Consider the following 18,910-nt stretch of genomic DNA (forward strand, 5'->3'; position numbering starts at 1 on the left):
ATTGTTCCTATCTGGAGCCCCAGATCAGCTAGATGTAGTAGAAAAGAGAGCACCATTGGGGTGCCACACTGAAAAGGGTCCACATCCCTGTCTTTGCACCAGTTACTAAACCTGTTACAGCGACATCGGTACAAAGATTTTGTTGCTGGTCTTCTGGCCGAAAGCAAGATTTCCATTACGTCATCCGGAAGATCCCAATCCTTGTATCTCAACCTCTCAGAAACCATGCGTGAAGGTTGAGTGTCTTTACCTCTGGATGGAGAACCCGACCTTCCTCTTGCGAGAGAAGATCCTCTCTTTGCGGAAGACGTATTGGAGGGCAGATGGACATGTCTAGAAGGTCCGGGTACCACGTCCTCCTGGCCCAATCCGGGGCAATTAAGATCATGGTTTTCCTGAACTTTCTCAACCTCCTGATTACTTGAGGAATCACAGGGACTGGGGGAAACGCGTACAGCAGTGGAAACTTCCAATCCACTATGAATGCGTCTCCCAGAGCTCCTCTTTGAGGAAATTCCCTTGAGCAGTACTGTTCACACTTCCGGTTGATCGCGGTGGCAAACAGATCCACTTGAGGGGTTCCCCAAAGGGCGAAGATCTCCAGAAGGACTTCCTGAGCCAGCTCCAAATCGTGAGAGACCGTGCTCTGCCTGCTCAGAGCGTCTGCCGCCGTGTTCTTCTCTCCGGCTAGGTGACTTGCCGATAGAGAGATTCCTTCTCGTATTGCCCAGAACCAGAGCTGCATTGCTTCTCTGCACAGTGGCAGTGACCCTACTCCTCTTTTGTTGAGGTAGTACATGGCCACTGTGTTGTCCGTCATTATCAGTACATTCTTTTCCTGTACAGAGGGCAGAACGGCCTTCAGAGCTAGTCTGATTGCCCTCAGCTCCAACAGGTTGATGTGTAGTTTGGACTCCGATGGAGACCAACGACCGCTGATTGTCAGATCGTTGGTGTGTGCTCCCCACCCCGTGAGTGAGGCGTCTGTCACTACCGTTATCTCCGGCCATGGTTGCCAAAAAGACTCTCCCTTGAGAATGTTGTTGTTGCAAGCCCACCATAGAAGATACTGAGCAACTGCGCCCGGGACTTGCAGAAGATCCGACATATTCCCTGAGAACTGGGACCACTGAGTTCTGAGTGCCCATTGAAGGGATCTCATTCTCAACCTGGCCTCTGGTACTTGGAAAATGCAGGATGCCATGAGGCCGAGCAACCTGAGAAAATCGAAGGCCGGTAGACGTTGGGCATTCTGGAATTTTGCTACCATCTGCTGGATGTGGAGAGCTCTCACTTCGGGAGGCAAGGCTTTTCCCGAGGAAGTGTCCAAGACTGCTGCGAAAACTGGAGCTTCTGGGATGGTATCATGTGGGACTTCTTGAAATTGAGGGAGAAGCCCAATTTGTGGAGGAAGTGGCAGGTGATCGAAAGATGTTGCTGAGCTTGTTCTGGAGAACTTGCCCTGATCAACCAGTCGTCCAGGTAGGGATATATGTGAATACCTCCTCTCCTGAGACTTGCTGCCACAACCTCCAACAGTTTGGTGAAAACCCTTGGGGCGGAGGTCAACCCAAATGGCAGAACTCGAAACTGATAATGAGAATTGCCAATCGCGAACCTCAGGTACTTTCTGTGCTTTGGATGGATTGGCACATGAAAGTAAGCATCCTGAAGATCCAATGATACCAACCAATCTTGGGGTTGGAGAGCCTGAAGGATATGAGAAAGAGTCACCATCTTGAACTTGTCCTTCTTGAGGAACTTGTTCAAGTTTCTCAAATCCAAGATGGGTCTCAGTACTCCGTCCTTTTTTGGGATGAGAAAATATGGGGAGTACCAACCCCTGTTCCTCTCCGCTACAGGTACCAGTTATATGGCACCTTTCTCTAGCAGGGTTAAAATTTCCTGCAACAGGAGCGGATCTGGAAATTTGGCGGAGTTGGCTCCCGGTGGATGATTCTGAGGCATTTTTAGAAAGGGGAGACAGTAACCTTGGACTATGTTTCCAAAGCCCAAGCATCTGAGGTAATGCCCAGCCATTCCTTCAGATGTTGAGAGATCCTGCCTCCCAATGGTGTTTTGTGTAACAAGGTCTCAGAGGGATTTGGAGGCGGCTGCAGGAGTGGCTGAGGGTACAAATGCCGCTCCTGAGGCTGATTTTGCACCTCTTCCTCGTGCTCCACGAGGGAAGTTTCTTTTGCCCCTTTGAGAAGCCTGTCCTCTTCCTCTACCCGCTTTGGAGTCGAAATTATCGACGTCGAGGGCATCAACGAATTTGTCGAAGTCTTCGACGACTTGTGTTTCTTGTATCGCACTTGTCATGATGCCTACCCCCGGAGCATCAGGCCAGGCCCAGCACCCCCGGAAGCAGGCATCATGCCCTCGGGTAAAAGCCCAGCGGCCCCTTATAGGGACTCTTTGGACTCAGTCCTGGCGCCTTTGGCGCCAGGCTCATAAAGGGAGGTGTTTTGTGCACTTACCTGATGCAGACCATGCTGCACGCTTCAGGCCTCCCTGAGACCTGAAAGGGACTATTTTTTCATAGGGACTATTTTTTCACTCGGGCGTGGCCAGGGAAGGATACATACCTAGTTGGGGAAGGATACATACCTGGGACTTCTTTGGAGGCTATTTAAGCCACGCCCAGACAGCAGCTCATGCTTCGCGTTGTTCTGCTTCCTGCAGTTTAACGCTCACCGTGTCTGCTCCTGGACTACAGCCACGCCCGTCTTGAACCAGGAAGACCTGCAAGGAAGGAAGAGAAGAGAAAGGTGAAAACCAAGGATTATTTCAAGCTTCTTACCTGCATCCGGAATCTTCTCACCAGCATCCCTGAAGTAAGACTTCAATTTAAAAGCATCACGTTGCTCGCTGCAGCGCCACGCTTCACTCACCTGTCCTGTCCTCGAGACATCTCCCGGCTCCATCGCGGCTGTCAGCATCGGACGCCACATCTCTGCACCTAGGGGAGAGAGGAAGAAACAAAAGGTGAGCAGAAGGACACAAAGAAGGAAAACCTGATTAACAGCCATAATACTTACCGGCTTTTCTTCCACATTTCGGGTCGGCGCCGCCCCGTTGGCAGGTACCGTACCCCGGCCCCTATGGGGAAAGGACTAGAGACATTTCAGAGGAATGATAAGGACATCTAGAGGGATCGCCCTCATTACTACTCACCTCGGCAGGTTAACCCCTCGACGCATCGCCTTCATTCTGCACCTGAAATAAAGGACAGATCACATGTGAGAAAGACAGCATAAAGGGGGCCTCACTTGAACTTTGAACTTTCATACTTACGGCGCATCGCTCAGGAAAGTCAAGTGGATTTTGCCAGCGCCATTCTGAAAACCAGTGAAGTAACTGGACGAACGCGCGCCCCTGCACCAGAAGCAGGATGGAGAGTTCAACCTTCCAAACCATAAGGTGAGCTTAAACCGGGTTTGGAGGAATAGAGAGGAACGGAGGGGGGAAGAGGGGAGCTAGCACACCATTCTGCAGACTGTTAATCCCCTTTCTCATCTGCAGAAGGATATTCCTACGGGCCAAGGAAGCACAATTTGGAGGTCCTGTCCAATCGGTGTTCCGCGTCCTGCGCATCACGCTAGAAGAGGCCGCAGTAATCCAGACTAGATCAGCGCCCCCGTGGGAACCAGGTGGGCGTTACAGCACTGGAGAAGTGCTCGACTCTCGAAGAGTCTTTGACGGTTTTACGTCGACTTGAGGTTTTTTGGATTCCTCGACGCTACCGGTCTTTGCCATGGTAGCCTTGGACTTCCCTTTGTCGTCCAATGGAGCGACTTTAGGGGTATGGCTTTTTCGAGGGTCTTTCGAGGGGGTCGGGCCGAATTCTCGAAAACCTCCATCATCTTTTTGTGGAATTCTTCCCACTTACTGGGAGAATCCGATTTAGTCGGACAACGAATTTCTTCGGTCGACTCTGAAGAAGAAGATGATGATGAGGGAGATCTATGTCTCCTCTTCATTTTTTTCGATGATGACGAAGAGTGTCTCGATCTACTCCTAGATCGAGATCTCTTTGAGTGCCTATGAATCAGTCGCTTTCTTGTGTCTTTTTGACGAAATCTTTTTTGAGGCCTCCCTCCCCACTGACAGTTTACCTCTCCTCTCACGAAGAGCTTTTTCGGTCATAGATTGGCAGGACCCGCAGTCGTCGGTTCGGTGACTGGAACCGAGACACCAGAGACAAATCCGGTAGGGATCGGTGATCGACATCTTAGATCCACAATCTGCACACTTCTTAAACCCAGTCCTGGGTGTCGAAGGTGTCGAAGATGACAATTTCTTCACAGAAAATAGAAGCGCGCCGTTCTCGATAGCGAAGCGATCGGAAAAACGGAACTGAAGCAACGGGCGCGGCTCGAGCTATTACGTCGACAGAGTACGGAGTACGTGGAGGGACAATCGACGCCACGACCTTGAGCACAGCGCCCTCTGACGAGAAACATTTTTTCCGAAGCAGCGAAGCTGGAGATAACGAATTATTACAAGATGAGGAATACGTGGGAGGACACAATCCATTCGAAAGAGCAGGGTGGAAAATTTCAAGTTGAAAGCTACTAGCCACAAACAAAAGTCACTCGCCCCATTTGTGACTGAAGGGCAGTGCAATTACGCGACCGATCCTGCTCTGCATTTTAACAATGTATTTGTGTATTTGTGTGTCCTGTCTAGCATATTTTCAATCACTCTTTACTAATAAACATAACAAGTCAAGACATGTTGCACCCTGTCCTAGGTTTAAACAAAGAAAATATTAAATCAAGCCTTTTCATCAAACTTTGCACTCAGAGTGCCAGCCAGTATTTTCTCAAAGCAGTCTTCTGAGAGTTCATGACTATTGGAGCTGTACATGCGTTACTGGTGTAATAGAAATGTCTAAACCAGGTCTGCCAGCCACTCAATTTAGAAGCACTATGCGTGTCTTTCAATGAAGTCCTGTTTAGAACAATCATTGGCAAAGCCAACAGTTTTGGCTTATATAGGTCAGGAAATGGCAATAACCTTACAAATGTCTTAATCAAAAAGTGGCCCCCTTTGACGCACTTTATGGTAAAGTGTGCTTGTAATTTCCTAAAACCCAAGCACATTACAGTGAATAAGAAATGCCCTATATTATAGCCACTGCAGTTTCCTCACAAACCCTGGATGTCCATGATGTGTTGAAGTTATGCCAGGATGCATATCGGGTGCCATACCGTGGGCTGCACCACCACAATGGGCCTTTTGTTTTTTGGTTTAAAAAAATGCCCTCTAGTAAGCACTTCCTGCATTTATCTAATGCAGGGTGCACCTACCCACCCAGGGTGCACTTGTCCAGCAGAGTGCAGTAAGCAATTAGTTAATAGGACTTTTGAAAGGCGTTAATTCACCTGCGCATCGCAGCTAGGATGCTAAATGGCCACCCATCAGGGAATTTCTCATTGTTAGGATTTAGGCCGTTTTTAAATGTATTTTGTACTGCCAGGAATGCAGCATATTGGTGAGGCTGTGTCTGAGTGTTGGCTGTTCTAAGCACGGCCTTTTGCTGTCAAATTGTTTGCTCTCGGTTTCATCATGAAGTTCCCATTTTTATATGGGTGTTGTCATGAGTACCTGTAGATTTTATGTTTTCTGAACCGCATCTAAAATGCAGGCTAGTCTTCTTTGAATTTCACGTTGCTCAATACTGAGCCTGGGGCATTGTTGCTTGCATGTCTGATTTTTCTAAATGCTTTTGAATAGGTCAAACAGCCCTTGCTCGAGAGAGGGATTATTTTTCGAATGTGTTAAATAGAAATTGATGGGCCAGTGTAGGGATGGGCTCGTGCAGCAATGGGCACGTGCAGTGATGGGAGTGTGCAGTGATTGGCATGTGCAGTGGCGGGCATTTGCACTGATAGGCACACAGCTATATGCACGTGCACAGTGATGGGCAAATGTAGGGATGGGCATGTGAGGTGATGGGCACGTGTAGGGATGGGCATGTGAAGTGATTGTACTTGCTGTGGTGGGTGTGTGCAGTTATGGACATGCCACAGAGTGATAGTCACGCGCAGTGATGGGCATGTGCAGCTATAGGTGTGTGCCATGATGAGTTTGTGTAGGGATGGGCACGTGCAGTAATGGGCAGCTGTACTGATGGGCAGATGCGGTGAGATACACATGCCCTGAGGGGTATATGCAGTGATGTGCACCTACGATGTGGGCATGAGCAGTTAGATACATGTGCAGTGGCAAGCACGTGCTGTGATGGCCATACGTGGGCTGGACTTACAAGGTGACGTGCTGTGCTGCCAGGAGCAGAACCCCAGCGCCCCATTAACCTTCCTACGTTGGATCTAGTTCCCTGGTCCAGTGGTCTTTATTCACTGGCTGCTATTCTTGGACCATGAGTCTATGATGGACTGCGGTAGGCACTCATGGGACATGTGGCTCTACCTCACTTAATCTACCGCCATAAAGTAAATTGATGCCAGAGCAGTTGTCATGAACACCTTAGTCGGTGTATGAGCGAGATTGGTAATATGAGAGTACTTTTTGATATAGTACTGGACACATTTTATGGAAATACCCTATTAAGAACTTTTCCCCAGGGAGGTAGATTATGCTGATAGCATACTATTTAGTTTCTTTTATGAGTCTAATGTGCTCTCTACAGCTTCTTACACCTATTGCATCTCGCAATTCCCACACATAACAGCACAAGCCCTGCAGGATACTAAACAACTGTGAGGGGAATAAGCAAGAGGCAGCGCTCACCACAATCCTTTATATGCATTGTGTACCAAGATCACCAAACAGCATTTCACAAGCAAATGCAGTGGGCACTACGTCTCCAGTCCTATCTACCATTATAATAATGCCAACTCTCTCAAGATCAATATAGTCTTATTGAAAATCTGCAGCTCTTACTGGATCTCTTTATAACTCCCACATACTCCAAAGCCTCGTACACAAAACATCTATTTTTTATTTATTTATTTGATATTTGTAAGGCGCCTATGCAACAAATGGTGTTTCAAGGTGCCACATGACAAAAGGGGGGAGAGTGGGGTCAAGGGAGAAAGATAACAGTAGCAGGCCTACTAGACCTTGTGACAATCGGATTGTGCAAGTGCAGTAACAAGACGTGTGAAGAAGAGGGGGGAAGTGTTAGGGTAGGAGGGTAAGTGCAGGGTAAGGTGGAGAGAGTGCAGTGGAAAGGGGGTGAGAGGGGAATTGGCAAAAGGGACTAGCTGAGTGCTAAGGGGAGGGTAGGAGGGCAAGTGCCAGGGATTGCATGGGGTGCAGGGGGTGAGGGTGCACATGCTAAGTGCGAGCAGGGGGGTGGGTGGACTGGGTGGGGGGGCTGGTGTCCTGTAGCACTCAGAGATAACTAGGTATCCAGTCATTGTGGCAGACAAGGGTATAAGCAGGGGAGGGAGAAAGGGAAGGAGGAAGAGAAAGGAAGGGTCTTGAGGAGCTTCCGGAACTTAATGAGATCCGTCTGAAGCCCGAGAGGATAAGGGAGGCTTCTGCGGAGGAGAGAGATCTACCCCCCACTCTCTACTTAGCGAAGAGTTAGATCTAGAAGACCAAAGGGCTCTAGCAGGGAGGTATTTAGGAAGAGAGAGTTGGATGTAGCAGGGTCCCAGGCCCCACAAAGCCTTGTGGATGATACATAGGGTATTGAACCTGATCCTAGCAGCAACCGGGAGTCGAGTGAGGGATTTTAGGGCTGTTGAGGTGTGATCCCTGGGTTTCAGGCCAAGGATAAGTCTTGCAGTCCTATTCTGGATTAGGTGAAGGTGGCAAATGGAGGATAAAGGAAGATTGAGGAAGAGTCTGTTGCAGTAGTACAGCCCAGGGAGGACCAGAGCTCTGCCAGAGATTGCGTTCCTGGGGGAAGGTGAGACAAGGGAGAATGCCTCTGAGGAGGTGTAGCTGATAGTGGGCCTTCTTGGCAAGGTCCATGATGTGAGGCGAGAAGGAGAGAGAGGAGTCAAAGATGGCACCAAGGTTTTTGCCTCACAAGAGGTTGAGGGGAGGGGAACCATAGAGGTGACCGGAGGGAAGGAGAGAGCTGGTGTCCCAATGAGAAGGGTCTTCGTGTTACTGACATTAAGGCAGAGGTCACTGGCAGCACACCACGCCTGAATAGCAGTAGACAGTCAGGGATAAGAGAGGGGGAAGTGGAGGGAAGCTTTAAGGAGAGCTGTTTGTCATCTGCATTACACTGGAAGTGGGGAGAGAAGGAGGTGATGAGGTGGGCTAGAGGGGAAAGGTAGATTTTTAAGAGCCATGGCAAGAGGATAGCGCCTTGAGGGATGCCGCAGGATGTTAGTGAGGTTGGTCAGAGAGGAATGAGGACAACCAGTCAAGAGCCAGGCCTGTGATGCCAAGGGTGTCACAGAGCCAATTTGCCAGGGTGGTATGATTGACCATGTCGAAGGCAGAGGAAAGATCCAGAAGGATATGAACGGATGGAGAGTTGGAATCGCGATTTGAGAGGAAGCCTTCATGGGAATAGCACTACTTTCTGTATCCTACCACTACATATTGAGGCAATGATTGCATTGGTTTCCGCCCATATTGGTCAGTAGAAGGCCTGCCAGCCCAAGTTGATAGGGAAAAGGTCTGTTACTGGCTGGTACAGCCTGCAGCGAATACATTATATTAAAAGAAAAACAGTCCAGGAGTGAAGCGCGGGGAAGGCAGATATGCTTGTGATCATGCTGGCATGGTCACGAGCTGGCAGCAGCTGGGAGGAGGGAGAGCTGCAAGAGAAATGTAATTCCACTATAAAGATGTAAAGCAATCACCCCATCCCAGCAGACAGTAAGAGATCTTGACTGAATACTAATGAAGGGGGATGAAGTGCCAGCATGGGCAGTTGACAGGCAAAACCAAATGGTGTCATAGATCCAAGAAGGAGAGCACAGTAAATGCTACTAGATTCAGTTTGCGTTCCCTCTATGCTGATTGGCTGACAGCTGAGGCCAGGGTTCTAATCTAAAGTATTACCGAGTCGCTTAGACACCCACCGTCGGTCCAGAATTGGGCAGCCTGTATGTTCCAGTGTCTTAAAAAGAAGGGACATCTCTTTGGGGTTGAAAGGTTTCCACTGGCTACCACCTGAACACAGTGTAGTTTAAACTCCTGTGTAGGTACACTGAGCGATGTGTGCAATGGGTATTCACCATTGTGTAACCTGTGGTAGTAAAGGCCACCTAGAGAAAGCCAAACGGTCCGGAAGCTATCCACTCCCCTATGGGTCTTTGAACAGCTCCACCGGACCTGCCTTGTTGCGCTCAGACTGAGTTCTCAATCCCAGGCAACAGTCAAACGGGGATCAGCTTCAAACCTACCAGCATTCAACCATGAAACTGAACTCCTCACCTGGAATCACTGCACTGTATTTAGAGGGCATACTCTATTTTATCTGGCCCTCCCTCTCTGAGGATGCCAGTTTACTGGAGCAGAGTACAGGTTTTCTCCATGCCTGCTGAGTCTTGACTCTCCTGGGCACTTAGTGTTTTCTCTGCCATGGATCCAGAGAAATCTTTCACCCCCACACACGGTTCTGGGTGAAGACCCAACTTGTGCACTTCATTAATTTCTAGTAGTCAGACCTTTAGTACTGTAGCCTATTGGAGTGTATTAAATATTGCATTCCATCTGTCTACCCTTCGCTCTTTCTCTATTACATCGTCCTTGGGAGGAATATTTTGAGAAATGACTCTTTACACACATCGGCAAAGACCACTATTGATTGCATGAGCGTAGTGTGTTATAAATCCTTGTGGATATTTTATCTGAATGTTAACTATTTTTATCGGCACACTCAGTCGTGTCCAGAGATGCTGATGAACACACTGATCAGTACTCTGCCCTTTCACACATTCATGCTTGCATCCATTCTCCCCACCTTTCATTCCTCAAACTCGAACGTAACCACTTAGCTTCCCTCAACCACGCTCACTCTCACTAATGAACATACTCAGCATTCTGCTCCTTCACTTATAATGCTGGGAAAGAAGACATCAATAAAGGCTTTCAGGATAGATGCAAGTCAATGAAAGTGAAACAAGGAATACAAATTTTACTATTCGGTATCCTGAAAAGACATACCTAATATCCCAGAGAATCAACACCCTCAACCATTCCAAGTTCACTGCATAACCTAGTCTGGCAACCATGCTGCTAGTTTCCGTACAACGAAAGTACTAAATAAAAACTAAATATTACGTGGTTTTGCTTGTCAGAACATATTAGAATAGTTTTGTGATAAGAAATAAAATGCCAAGTGACAATGCACTGGTATAGAGAAGTTGTGTAATGCTTTTTGCATCTTTGATTCCCCCAAAGCCTCATCATACATATTTGCCAGACACATGCGCTATTTGCATGCAACCCTTCAACTGAAAGGATTATTACAATTACTATAAAAAGAAAGGGGCATGAACAAGAAACACAATCAGGATTAATGCTCACCTGTTGTTGGCCTTGTAGCCTCTGCTGCAACTGTATCCGCAGTTGATTTGGAACAACTTGCGGCCGATTTAAGGTTGGTCTTGGTTGCATGCCGATGTTGGTTGGGTAGGCTCCTCTAGGTGGTTGTTGTACCTGAACTGGCATGGATCCAAAAGATGGCTTCTGCCGAACCATGGTGGGAAAGACACTATGGAGGCTAGCGCTGGGTGAAACCGAAGGGTAAGGGTACATGCCAGGTTTCTGTTCCATCATCAGGGATGGTGCTGCATGCTGTTGTGGGTATCTATCGGTTAATGCTTCCAGACCACCCCCCTATTCATGGTGGGAAATAAACAAAAAAAATTAGATTTAAAGTAGAATAAAAGTGTCAATCTTTGTAGGATGTCCATTCTTGATATAACATCCCACACCTAAAAGGACTTGCAGACTTAGAGCCAAAAAAAATATAACATTTTAGTGATCCGCAATGTGCGCAAAAACATGTTGCCTATTGTTCCTTTCTGCGTTTATTATTGTCATATACTTTTCACCTTTTGTCACAGAGGGGGATATTTTCCTTTTTCTGTTCAATTTGTTATTTTTCTATTTTAAAATTTCTGCATTTTGCATTTACGCCCCAATACTTGGGCGTAGCAAAGATTTTGACAGGGCTTTTGTTTGTGTAGGTGTGCAGGAACTAAGAACCACAGGCCTCTCTCACTAGCAAATGTGCACAAGATCTACACAGTTTTCACCAGAGGAAGATTAACTTTACAAAAGTCTACACCAGTAATACTCGACAAAAATATAATACCCAATGCAATTAGTGACTCCTGCTGAATCCATGATCGTTATTGAACTGACCAGGGTTAAATTGTACGTTACCCAGAACCTTAGTTGGAAATGGCTAAATTGCATAAAGCTGGCGGTGTATTTGTCCCCCTTAAGGGCTAATTTTCCAAATCCCTTGATTTTACATGTGTAAACGTTTTACACGTGGTTTTACACATCCCATACCAGGACATCACAAGATTCGCATAATACACCAAAACAAAGGGATGCCTGTACTGCCTCCTGTTTACATGGTGGGTAGCATTTACACTACAAAGTGCAAATAATGCACGTAAACCCGGTTCGCGTTTATTTTCTTCACTTCGTAGTGAAAGATTGCATGAAGGGGACTACAGTACGGGCAAGTCCTCTGTGCAGTTTTCACCGTTTTCAACAGAGAGTATTAAGTACAGAGAAATAATAAAAAATGACCCCTTGAGTATTTAATCAATAGGACACTATCGGCTGAGTTCAAACGCAGCAATTTAAGATAGCTACTGCAATACAATACGTGAATTCACTGCATGTGTCCTACACAGCCTTTCTGCCAAATGTGAACATTTGCCAACTTCACTGATTAATATTAACCAGGAGTTTTAACCAGTGGTGGGTGGTGAGGCACAGAAAAAACGTTGCCATCTCTGAAAAGCAGATTGTTTATTACTGTCATTCCTGATGAAGTGCTGGTTAGGATTAAACCGGGATTGACTAACCTCAGTATCACTCAAATCGCGTTTTTGAATATAATTAAAAAGTCTTATCCTACGTCTGAAAAGTTTCTAATTTATTTCATTCAGCGCACCGCTTGTTTAAACTGTTGCCCAACGTAGGTTAGTGGGAGATTAGACATCCGTTTAAGATAAGGTAGCATTACACAATCTAAGAAAGAAGAAATAATGGGCACCTGAGACATTGCAGGTGAGAAATAGATTATTGTTAAAGCATTAATGAGGGACAGGGTGGTCTGCATAAGAATCAAAATATTATTGAGGAAGATTTAGGAGAACCCAGGGGCTGGACAATCAAGAGACACTTCTTTCCATACCCTCATTAAATATCATCTTTTTTTCTTCTTTGAGTTTGGCTTCTTCGGCTTTATGCTGCATCTTAATTCATTTTGTTTACTGTTTAGGTCTCATGTTCTTTTCTTTTCTCCCGGTTTGGTAATCTTCTACAAAACTTTGAAAAAGCACTGAATGACAAACGTTACTTACCCAGTAGTAGCATTTCTGGTGCCCGTATCGGTTCAGGGTCACAGGTCATTCATATTCTGCCATCTAATGGTTGGTCCGGATATTACAAATTTGCTGACTATCACTCTAGGAGGCTGCACTGAGCAGTCTTGGTTTAATAAGCACAATAATCAGAATTGTACAAGGAATCCGAGTAGGCAATGACAATGGGTTCCAAGATAAATCCACTATTCAAATACAAGGGGAACGTGTTGGGAATTTACTGAAATGGCTGCCACCCACTTCCATGTAACGGATCCTCAACGTAATTTCAAAGGATGCAACTGAAGTGGGAATTTCTGCCACCGAGAGATCCTCTATACCTACTGCTTAGTCTATCTCTTTAGTTGACAAAAAATATACAGCTGATTTAACAGTGGCTTAATACAAGAAGGATAATAGCCAATAATATAATATGAAGCAATATAAAAGTAACAGAAAATTAGATTTGAGTTATGGAAAAGCATTAAGTTACACTAAGAGTTATGTGACAGTCACAATATAAACATCACATCCAAACCCCAATCCGCCTGAGAGTAGGACAGCACATAATTGAACAATTCCCCATCCCCATGAGTTGAAAGCTAATAAGAAAGTACTAAGTCCAAAAGAAACCGGGCATTCTGGATTACATCTCAGAAGATGCATCAGGTTTGGAGATCAAACGCCTGGAGCAGATTGAGGAGTGTCTTTCAGGGATTCAGGGAAATATACGCTACGGGGAAACACTAGACCATCCAGACAAACACCTTAATCAACAGGTTCAGTTTCTCAAAGGGAAAAACCCTAACTCATGCCATCCCCTTCTCACAGCAACAGTGCTTTTGAAGGAAAACTGTTTTCTCCCTCCCCTGAAGAGGCACCATTTATGAGAAATACTTCCTTCTTTCCCAAAGGCAAAAACGATTTTGCACAGGTGGAAACTTACTAGAGGTCTCCCTGTTTCGTGTGATGGCCCTTTCAAAATCAGAAACCCACTAAACTGACTTCTGTGCTCGGGGATAGCCAGGAGGCAAGGCAGGAGCAGAGCAGCTAACAAACATCCGCTCCAGCACTTGGAAGCCAACTAAAAGTAATTCAAGATGGTGGAAAGCCTTATGAAGACGTCCTTAACCTGGCTTAGATTAGGAAGGTAGTTATTCAATCAATGTAAAAGTTTGCATCAGCTAATGGGGAGTGGGAGGGGTGGGGAACAGTGAGGTCAATATAACAGAGGCTAGGAAACACAAACAATGTCTTTTTGGCTGGTAGCGGAGGAGAGGAGTTTGCTGAGGAAGCTGGAGAGCACCAGAGCAGGGATCCCCTTGAGTCCAGAAGAGGGGGTGAATAGCCCCAGTGAACCATAAAAGGGGAGTTTGCTCCAGCAACGTAGGGGGGAGTTCCCTGAACACAACAAGAGGGTTTTGCTCTAGCAGGCGGGGGGGGGGGGTGATCAAAGAGCCGCAGCTGAACCCCAAAATGGTGGTCTGTGCCAGCAAGGGGAAGAGACAATCCATCCCAGAAGAGGGATGTGCTCAGTGAGGAGAAGAAGGGCTCCCTGAACCCCAAAAGTGGAGTCTACTCTGGTGAGTTGGAGAAGAGTGTAGCGGTGTCCCGGAAGCAGGGTATGGTCTGTGAGGAAGAGGCGAGCCCTTGGATCCCTAGAATAGGGTGGACTCCAGTGAGAAGAGATCTCTGTAAACCCAGAAGCGGGTTGCGCAGCAGTGAGAGAGTTTGCAGGGCACTATATACCTGAAAGAGTGAGCAAGGCATGATAGCCCTAGGTACAGAATAGTGAGCAGGGCACTATATCACTGGGAGAGGGAGCAATGTACTATATTCCTAGGTGTGCACTGGTGTGCAGGGCACTACTTCCCGGAGTTTAAGAGAGAGGGGAAGAGCCCCTTTTGCCCTGGAAGAAGGGAATAAGTAATAGAGAAAAGGGGAGCCCCAGTGAAGGGGATGGAGGGGGTGTGGGGGTTGAGACAATTGGAAAAGAGTAATCCCTACATCCAGAGAAAAGGGGGGAGGGCCTTGTGGTCCCTAAAAGAATTTATAAAGACTGAATGCTAGAGCAACCTAAACAGGAGAGCTTCCGGTCTGGAACTTTCTGAATGCCTTTTTGTCTGCTGCCCTTCAACTATAATCCTGAGTTATAGGAATACGTTTCCCAAGAAGCTTTTTGTTAAGGCCATCCTGGCCCAATGTAATGCAAAAATCTTGTGCTTTACATTTGTTTAATAAAACTCTTTAAGTTTATGCTGGTGTTAGTAGTTTTGTGTTCGCTCTGCCATGTGACAGTTCTAATACCTGCTACTGGACGTCATGCAAACCCATTGGTTCAGGAATGTACAATTCAGCCAGATCTTTAGTGTTTCAGTGAACAAGAAAAGTCACAAAAGTGGGCCTGGCAGCCACCCACGATCATTGTTGATTGTTTGATACAGCTACATACATTGTTAGTTAAGACAATCAATTATAAACTCTCATTCATTAGCAGAGCAATAAAACCTGGTAATTAATACTACATTGGATTGCCTGTCTCTAATGGTTGCTGGTGACATTAATAATCTTCCTCTCCAACACTCATGTATGGTACATCAGTGGAAGTTAAATTTGCAAGATTGTAGATAGATACTTTACCTGTACAAGTTTGTCAATTCCCAGGGCTCGGTCTAGCTCAGCCAGCTCTGTCTCATCCCTGCCACTCAGGAAAGACACAAGCTGATCTAAGATGGCCTTCTCATCATTCCGACCTTCAACAGTTGTCGGGGGGCTCAGAAGGTCATCCAGTGGTGAGCTAAAACAAGGAATACAAAACAAATTTTGACAATTAACCGAGTAAGAATGTATTTACATTTTTAAAGAAAATAACATAGAATGTTCTGCGATACGACAACTATAATCTTTAAAAAGTTTGGACTAAGGCTATAATTTACCTAACCACTGAACAGATTTGCCAAGTCAACGGCATTCACGTAGACACTACACAATGGTCCATATACTAGCTGTGCTAGTTACGCAGCAATGCATTACTGTGCAAAATGCTGGGTTTCCTGAGCAGATTCTTGCCTGCATACCCTCCAGCCGTTTGGACAGTATGATAGCTCAATAAGCTAAGTCTTTGCATCAGATATTTATGATTTAACTACAGTCACAGGTTTAAAACCCGGCATTGCCGACTCAGCCCTTTAGTTTTCAATGTCGATAAATGGAGTACTGTTCAATTTCGCAATAAAGATAGTACTTATTATTACAACACTTAAGAGTCTGGATGAATCTGGCATGAAGTGCTACATTAAAAAATATGCATCTGACATAGAATGCAGTCATCTTAAAGGTCAAGGACCCTCTGAAATGGAATTTCTTTAATGGCTACCACGGATACAAGAGGCAGCACCCAATGTTATGAGTGTCCTGCCTAACGTGTTTTGCCACTGTGGGCATATAGGATATCTAGAGGAGGAGAAATGACACTGCCTCCTTTCACAAGCAAGATCTTCTTTTTGCCTGTACAACATGGAGATTTCATCATAAAAAGGCTGATAAGGAGTCTTCTTAATAGCGTTTCTCCTAAAAGGGAAGTCCTTCCTTTCAAACCATTTAACACTGAAAGAATCGCCCACAGAGTGGATCGAATTATGTTGATAAGCTTTCTAAACTCTGCTGCTAGATTACATGAAATTGGCAGGAAAAGAATGCAATACTGCGAAAATAACAAATGACTTACTTTTGGTAATGTTCCTTCTGATGGATACACTATTCCTTCTATAGAGTCCTCTGCTTTGAACCTCCTTAAGGTTTAGACTGCACATTTTAAAATAGCGACCAGGGGTCACAGGTGATACTATTACTGGATCCATCATGGCGGCATGTGCGCTCAGGCACCAGATGAGTCATTAATGGCATATATTTGGTTTTTCATGAGCATCCATGCCTCAGTTCCAGCCCACATTGTTCAGAGGTTAAGAGGAATGGTAGAACTATCTCATAAAGGGCATAACACAGGCAGAGATAATTGTGCCATTCCAACCGGATGAAGGTATGTATTCAGATTGTATCCATGAGAAAGAACAAAATATGATGTAAGGAATGTTTTCTTCAAGTTGATAGCTAGACAACAAAAATAGTAAAAGCTTGGTTTATGGAAGGACGGGTGTAAAGAAGAAAGTCCAGTTTCACAGACATTTTGAGAGTCCCCACTACTTTGCGATTGTCTTAGGTTCTCCTAATTATTTTTCTCCTAGTAAGAACCACATGGATCTCACTGTGGATCTGACTCATGTATGTGGATCTTTTGGGACCGTTATGGGGGCTACTGCCAAAATGCCTTTTAGTCTCCCAACGTCAGTAGTTTGATCCAGATAGTTTTACGGGATCAAGTTCTTAGTTGTGTACCATAAAATAGTCTGCAGTGGTTACATAGTCTACATGTTGTGTTACGCATGGTTGAGTTGACCAAATACATATGTTAGGGGGGGGGCAATAATAAGAGAAAAGGGGTAGACCAAAAGTCAATTAAAGAGTCAACCCTAATTAACACTGTCAAAATGACACTTGTTTAACCACAAAAAACAAACTTCAAAGGGTCGCTGCACAAGGTGCAGCCTATTTTTACTCACAGGAAGCCTTTTATTTGTTAGAGGCTTCCAAAATCAAGCATCTGGTTTTGTGACATCCAGTTACCAGTGAACTGTACTTTTTGCCCTAGTTTGTGATTGGGCAAAGACTAGGAAAGACCATGTAGAGTCATTTCCATGTTGTGGGCTCTAGCCAGGAGCTTAAGAAGGAATGTGTGGGGTTACCCGGTGTGATGTGCAAGTGCTGGATGTCTAGCATTTCTCTGGAATGTACATCGCCTGGATTTGACCGGGAGAATGTCCACAAAAGCTTGTCTGTGGTGGGCATCACTGGTTGAATGGTGTATGTATGTATGATTGGTGTTTAGGGTTTATCATCTGCCCTCAGGTTTAGCATTAAATCTGACACTGCATTATGTTGTTTGTTAACTGCTGGGATTCAATCCTGGAGCATCCAAGAGAAGAGATGGATTCAAGGATGACCATAAAGGCGCTTCACCAACACTTATAGAGACCTTGAAAATCCAACAGCAAAGAGCTGTGACTCTCTGACCAGAAGAAACTGAGATCAGTGCTCTTTTCCCCTAATTTATTAGGGACAAAGAATCCCTTCTTCGGGTGGCATTTCAGTGGTTCTTCCCTTCTCAGGAGCTGCCTGTGCTGCTTGAAATCTAAAAACATACATTGCGTTTTACCATCATTCTGGCTTAGCCGTGGTCTCTGCTGGAACATTTATTCAATGGCAAATTTATGTAACAGGATTCTGGTACCGTTCGGCATGGTGACTGACCTCCGGTTACGTGTTCTGTTGTACTTTTTCTGGACTACAATCGGTGACCTTTTAGACAATGGGTAACTATTGCTGATCTACAGTCACTGCCTGCATTTCTTTAAAGTGTCACCTTGACATCAACTGGGAACACAGGTCAAATCCTCTGCTTGGGGTTATCTGCTGCTTACCTTTCTGTCAATCCAAGACTAAGGCGCCTGCTGCTCCAAGGGCTCCACTCGAACATCTATCAATGCTTTTCTTTATCGGGATCTTCTGACTCACCTGTGAAGGTTTCTTCCATTCGTCCGTGGATGTAAGACTACCTTGCTGTGTGGAGCTTACCCATCCAGAACCGAACAATGTCCTTCCCTACTCATGACATCAATACTCATATCTGCAACCTTCTGTGTAGGGGCTTGGTGAGTACAACTTCTTTTGTTGTTGCATTCAAACGGACTTCAAGGCCTTGTGTGAAAACCCTTTACTTAGCTGTATAGGATATCATAGGTCAATTGTTTTCTATGGACCTATACGCTTAACATTGGGACTTGGAGGGTCATTTTGCTTCGAAAGCCAGTAACTTCAGTGAATTATATAAACCCTGTGTGGTCCAGTGAGGCCACTCTGTATTTTTAACCGTCTTCTGCAAAGTTATTTTAAATATGTACTTAACTGTATTTTTTATAGTTAAATCCTATACACAACTTTATTATAGAAATGCATAAAAAGTACATTTTTACAGATCTAGTGTGTGGACCTTCCTTAATTGTGTGATAATAAAAAGCATTTACTGTGTCTTTAAAACAGTCCATTCGTTTTGAATGACTGCACTGACTGCTCATGCCATTCTACCAATTGAAGTGTCAGGAACTCATTAAGTAAACGCTATGTAAGCCAAGAAGAGTGATATGTATCCACTTATCTAAAGACACCTTTAAACTTGCCCCTAATGTTCACCTTCCAGGCTTCCTGGAGTATATGCACCCAAGCTTTCACAAACATTACCCCTCACCATTTTACCTACTAGCATGTAACATGAAATATACCTGGGCGCTGGAAATTTA

The 18,910-nt window shown here is 45.4% G+C and overlaps 1 protein-coding gene across 6 annotated transcripts in view; it reads right to left on the reverse strand.

Moving 5' to 3' along the window:
* Positions 1-18,910, reverse strand: part of NCOA1 (nuclear receptor coactivator 1) — a 1,575,181-nt gene that overhangs the window by 161,741 nt on the left and 1,394,530 nt on the right. For all 6 annotated transcript variants that reach the window (XM_069605680.1, XM_069605681.1, XM_069605685.1 and 3 more), the window contains 2 exons: positions 15,138-15,294; positions 10,474-10,785 (listed from right to left, as the gene is read on the reverse strand). In XM_069605680.1, the coding sequence (XP_069461781.1) occupies positions 10,474-10,785; positions 15,138-15,294 (469 nt within the window). The remainder of the gene's footprint in view (positions 1-10,473; positions 10,786-15,137; positions 15,295-18,910) is intronic.

The sequence above is a fragment of the Ambystoma mexicanum genome, chromosome 4p (genome assembly GCF_040938575.1).
Source record: "Ambystoma mexicanum isolate Mex_15411 chromosome 4p, UKY_AmexF1_1, whole genome shotgun sequence".
In the NCBI taxonomy this organism is placed as follows: Eukaryota; Metazoa; Chordata; class Amphibia; order Caudata; family Ambystomatidae; genus Ambystoma; species Ambystoma mexicanum.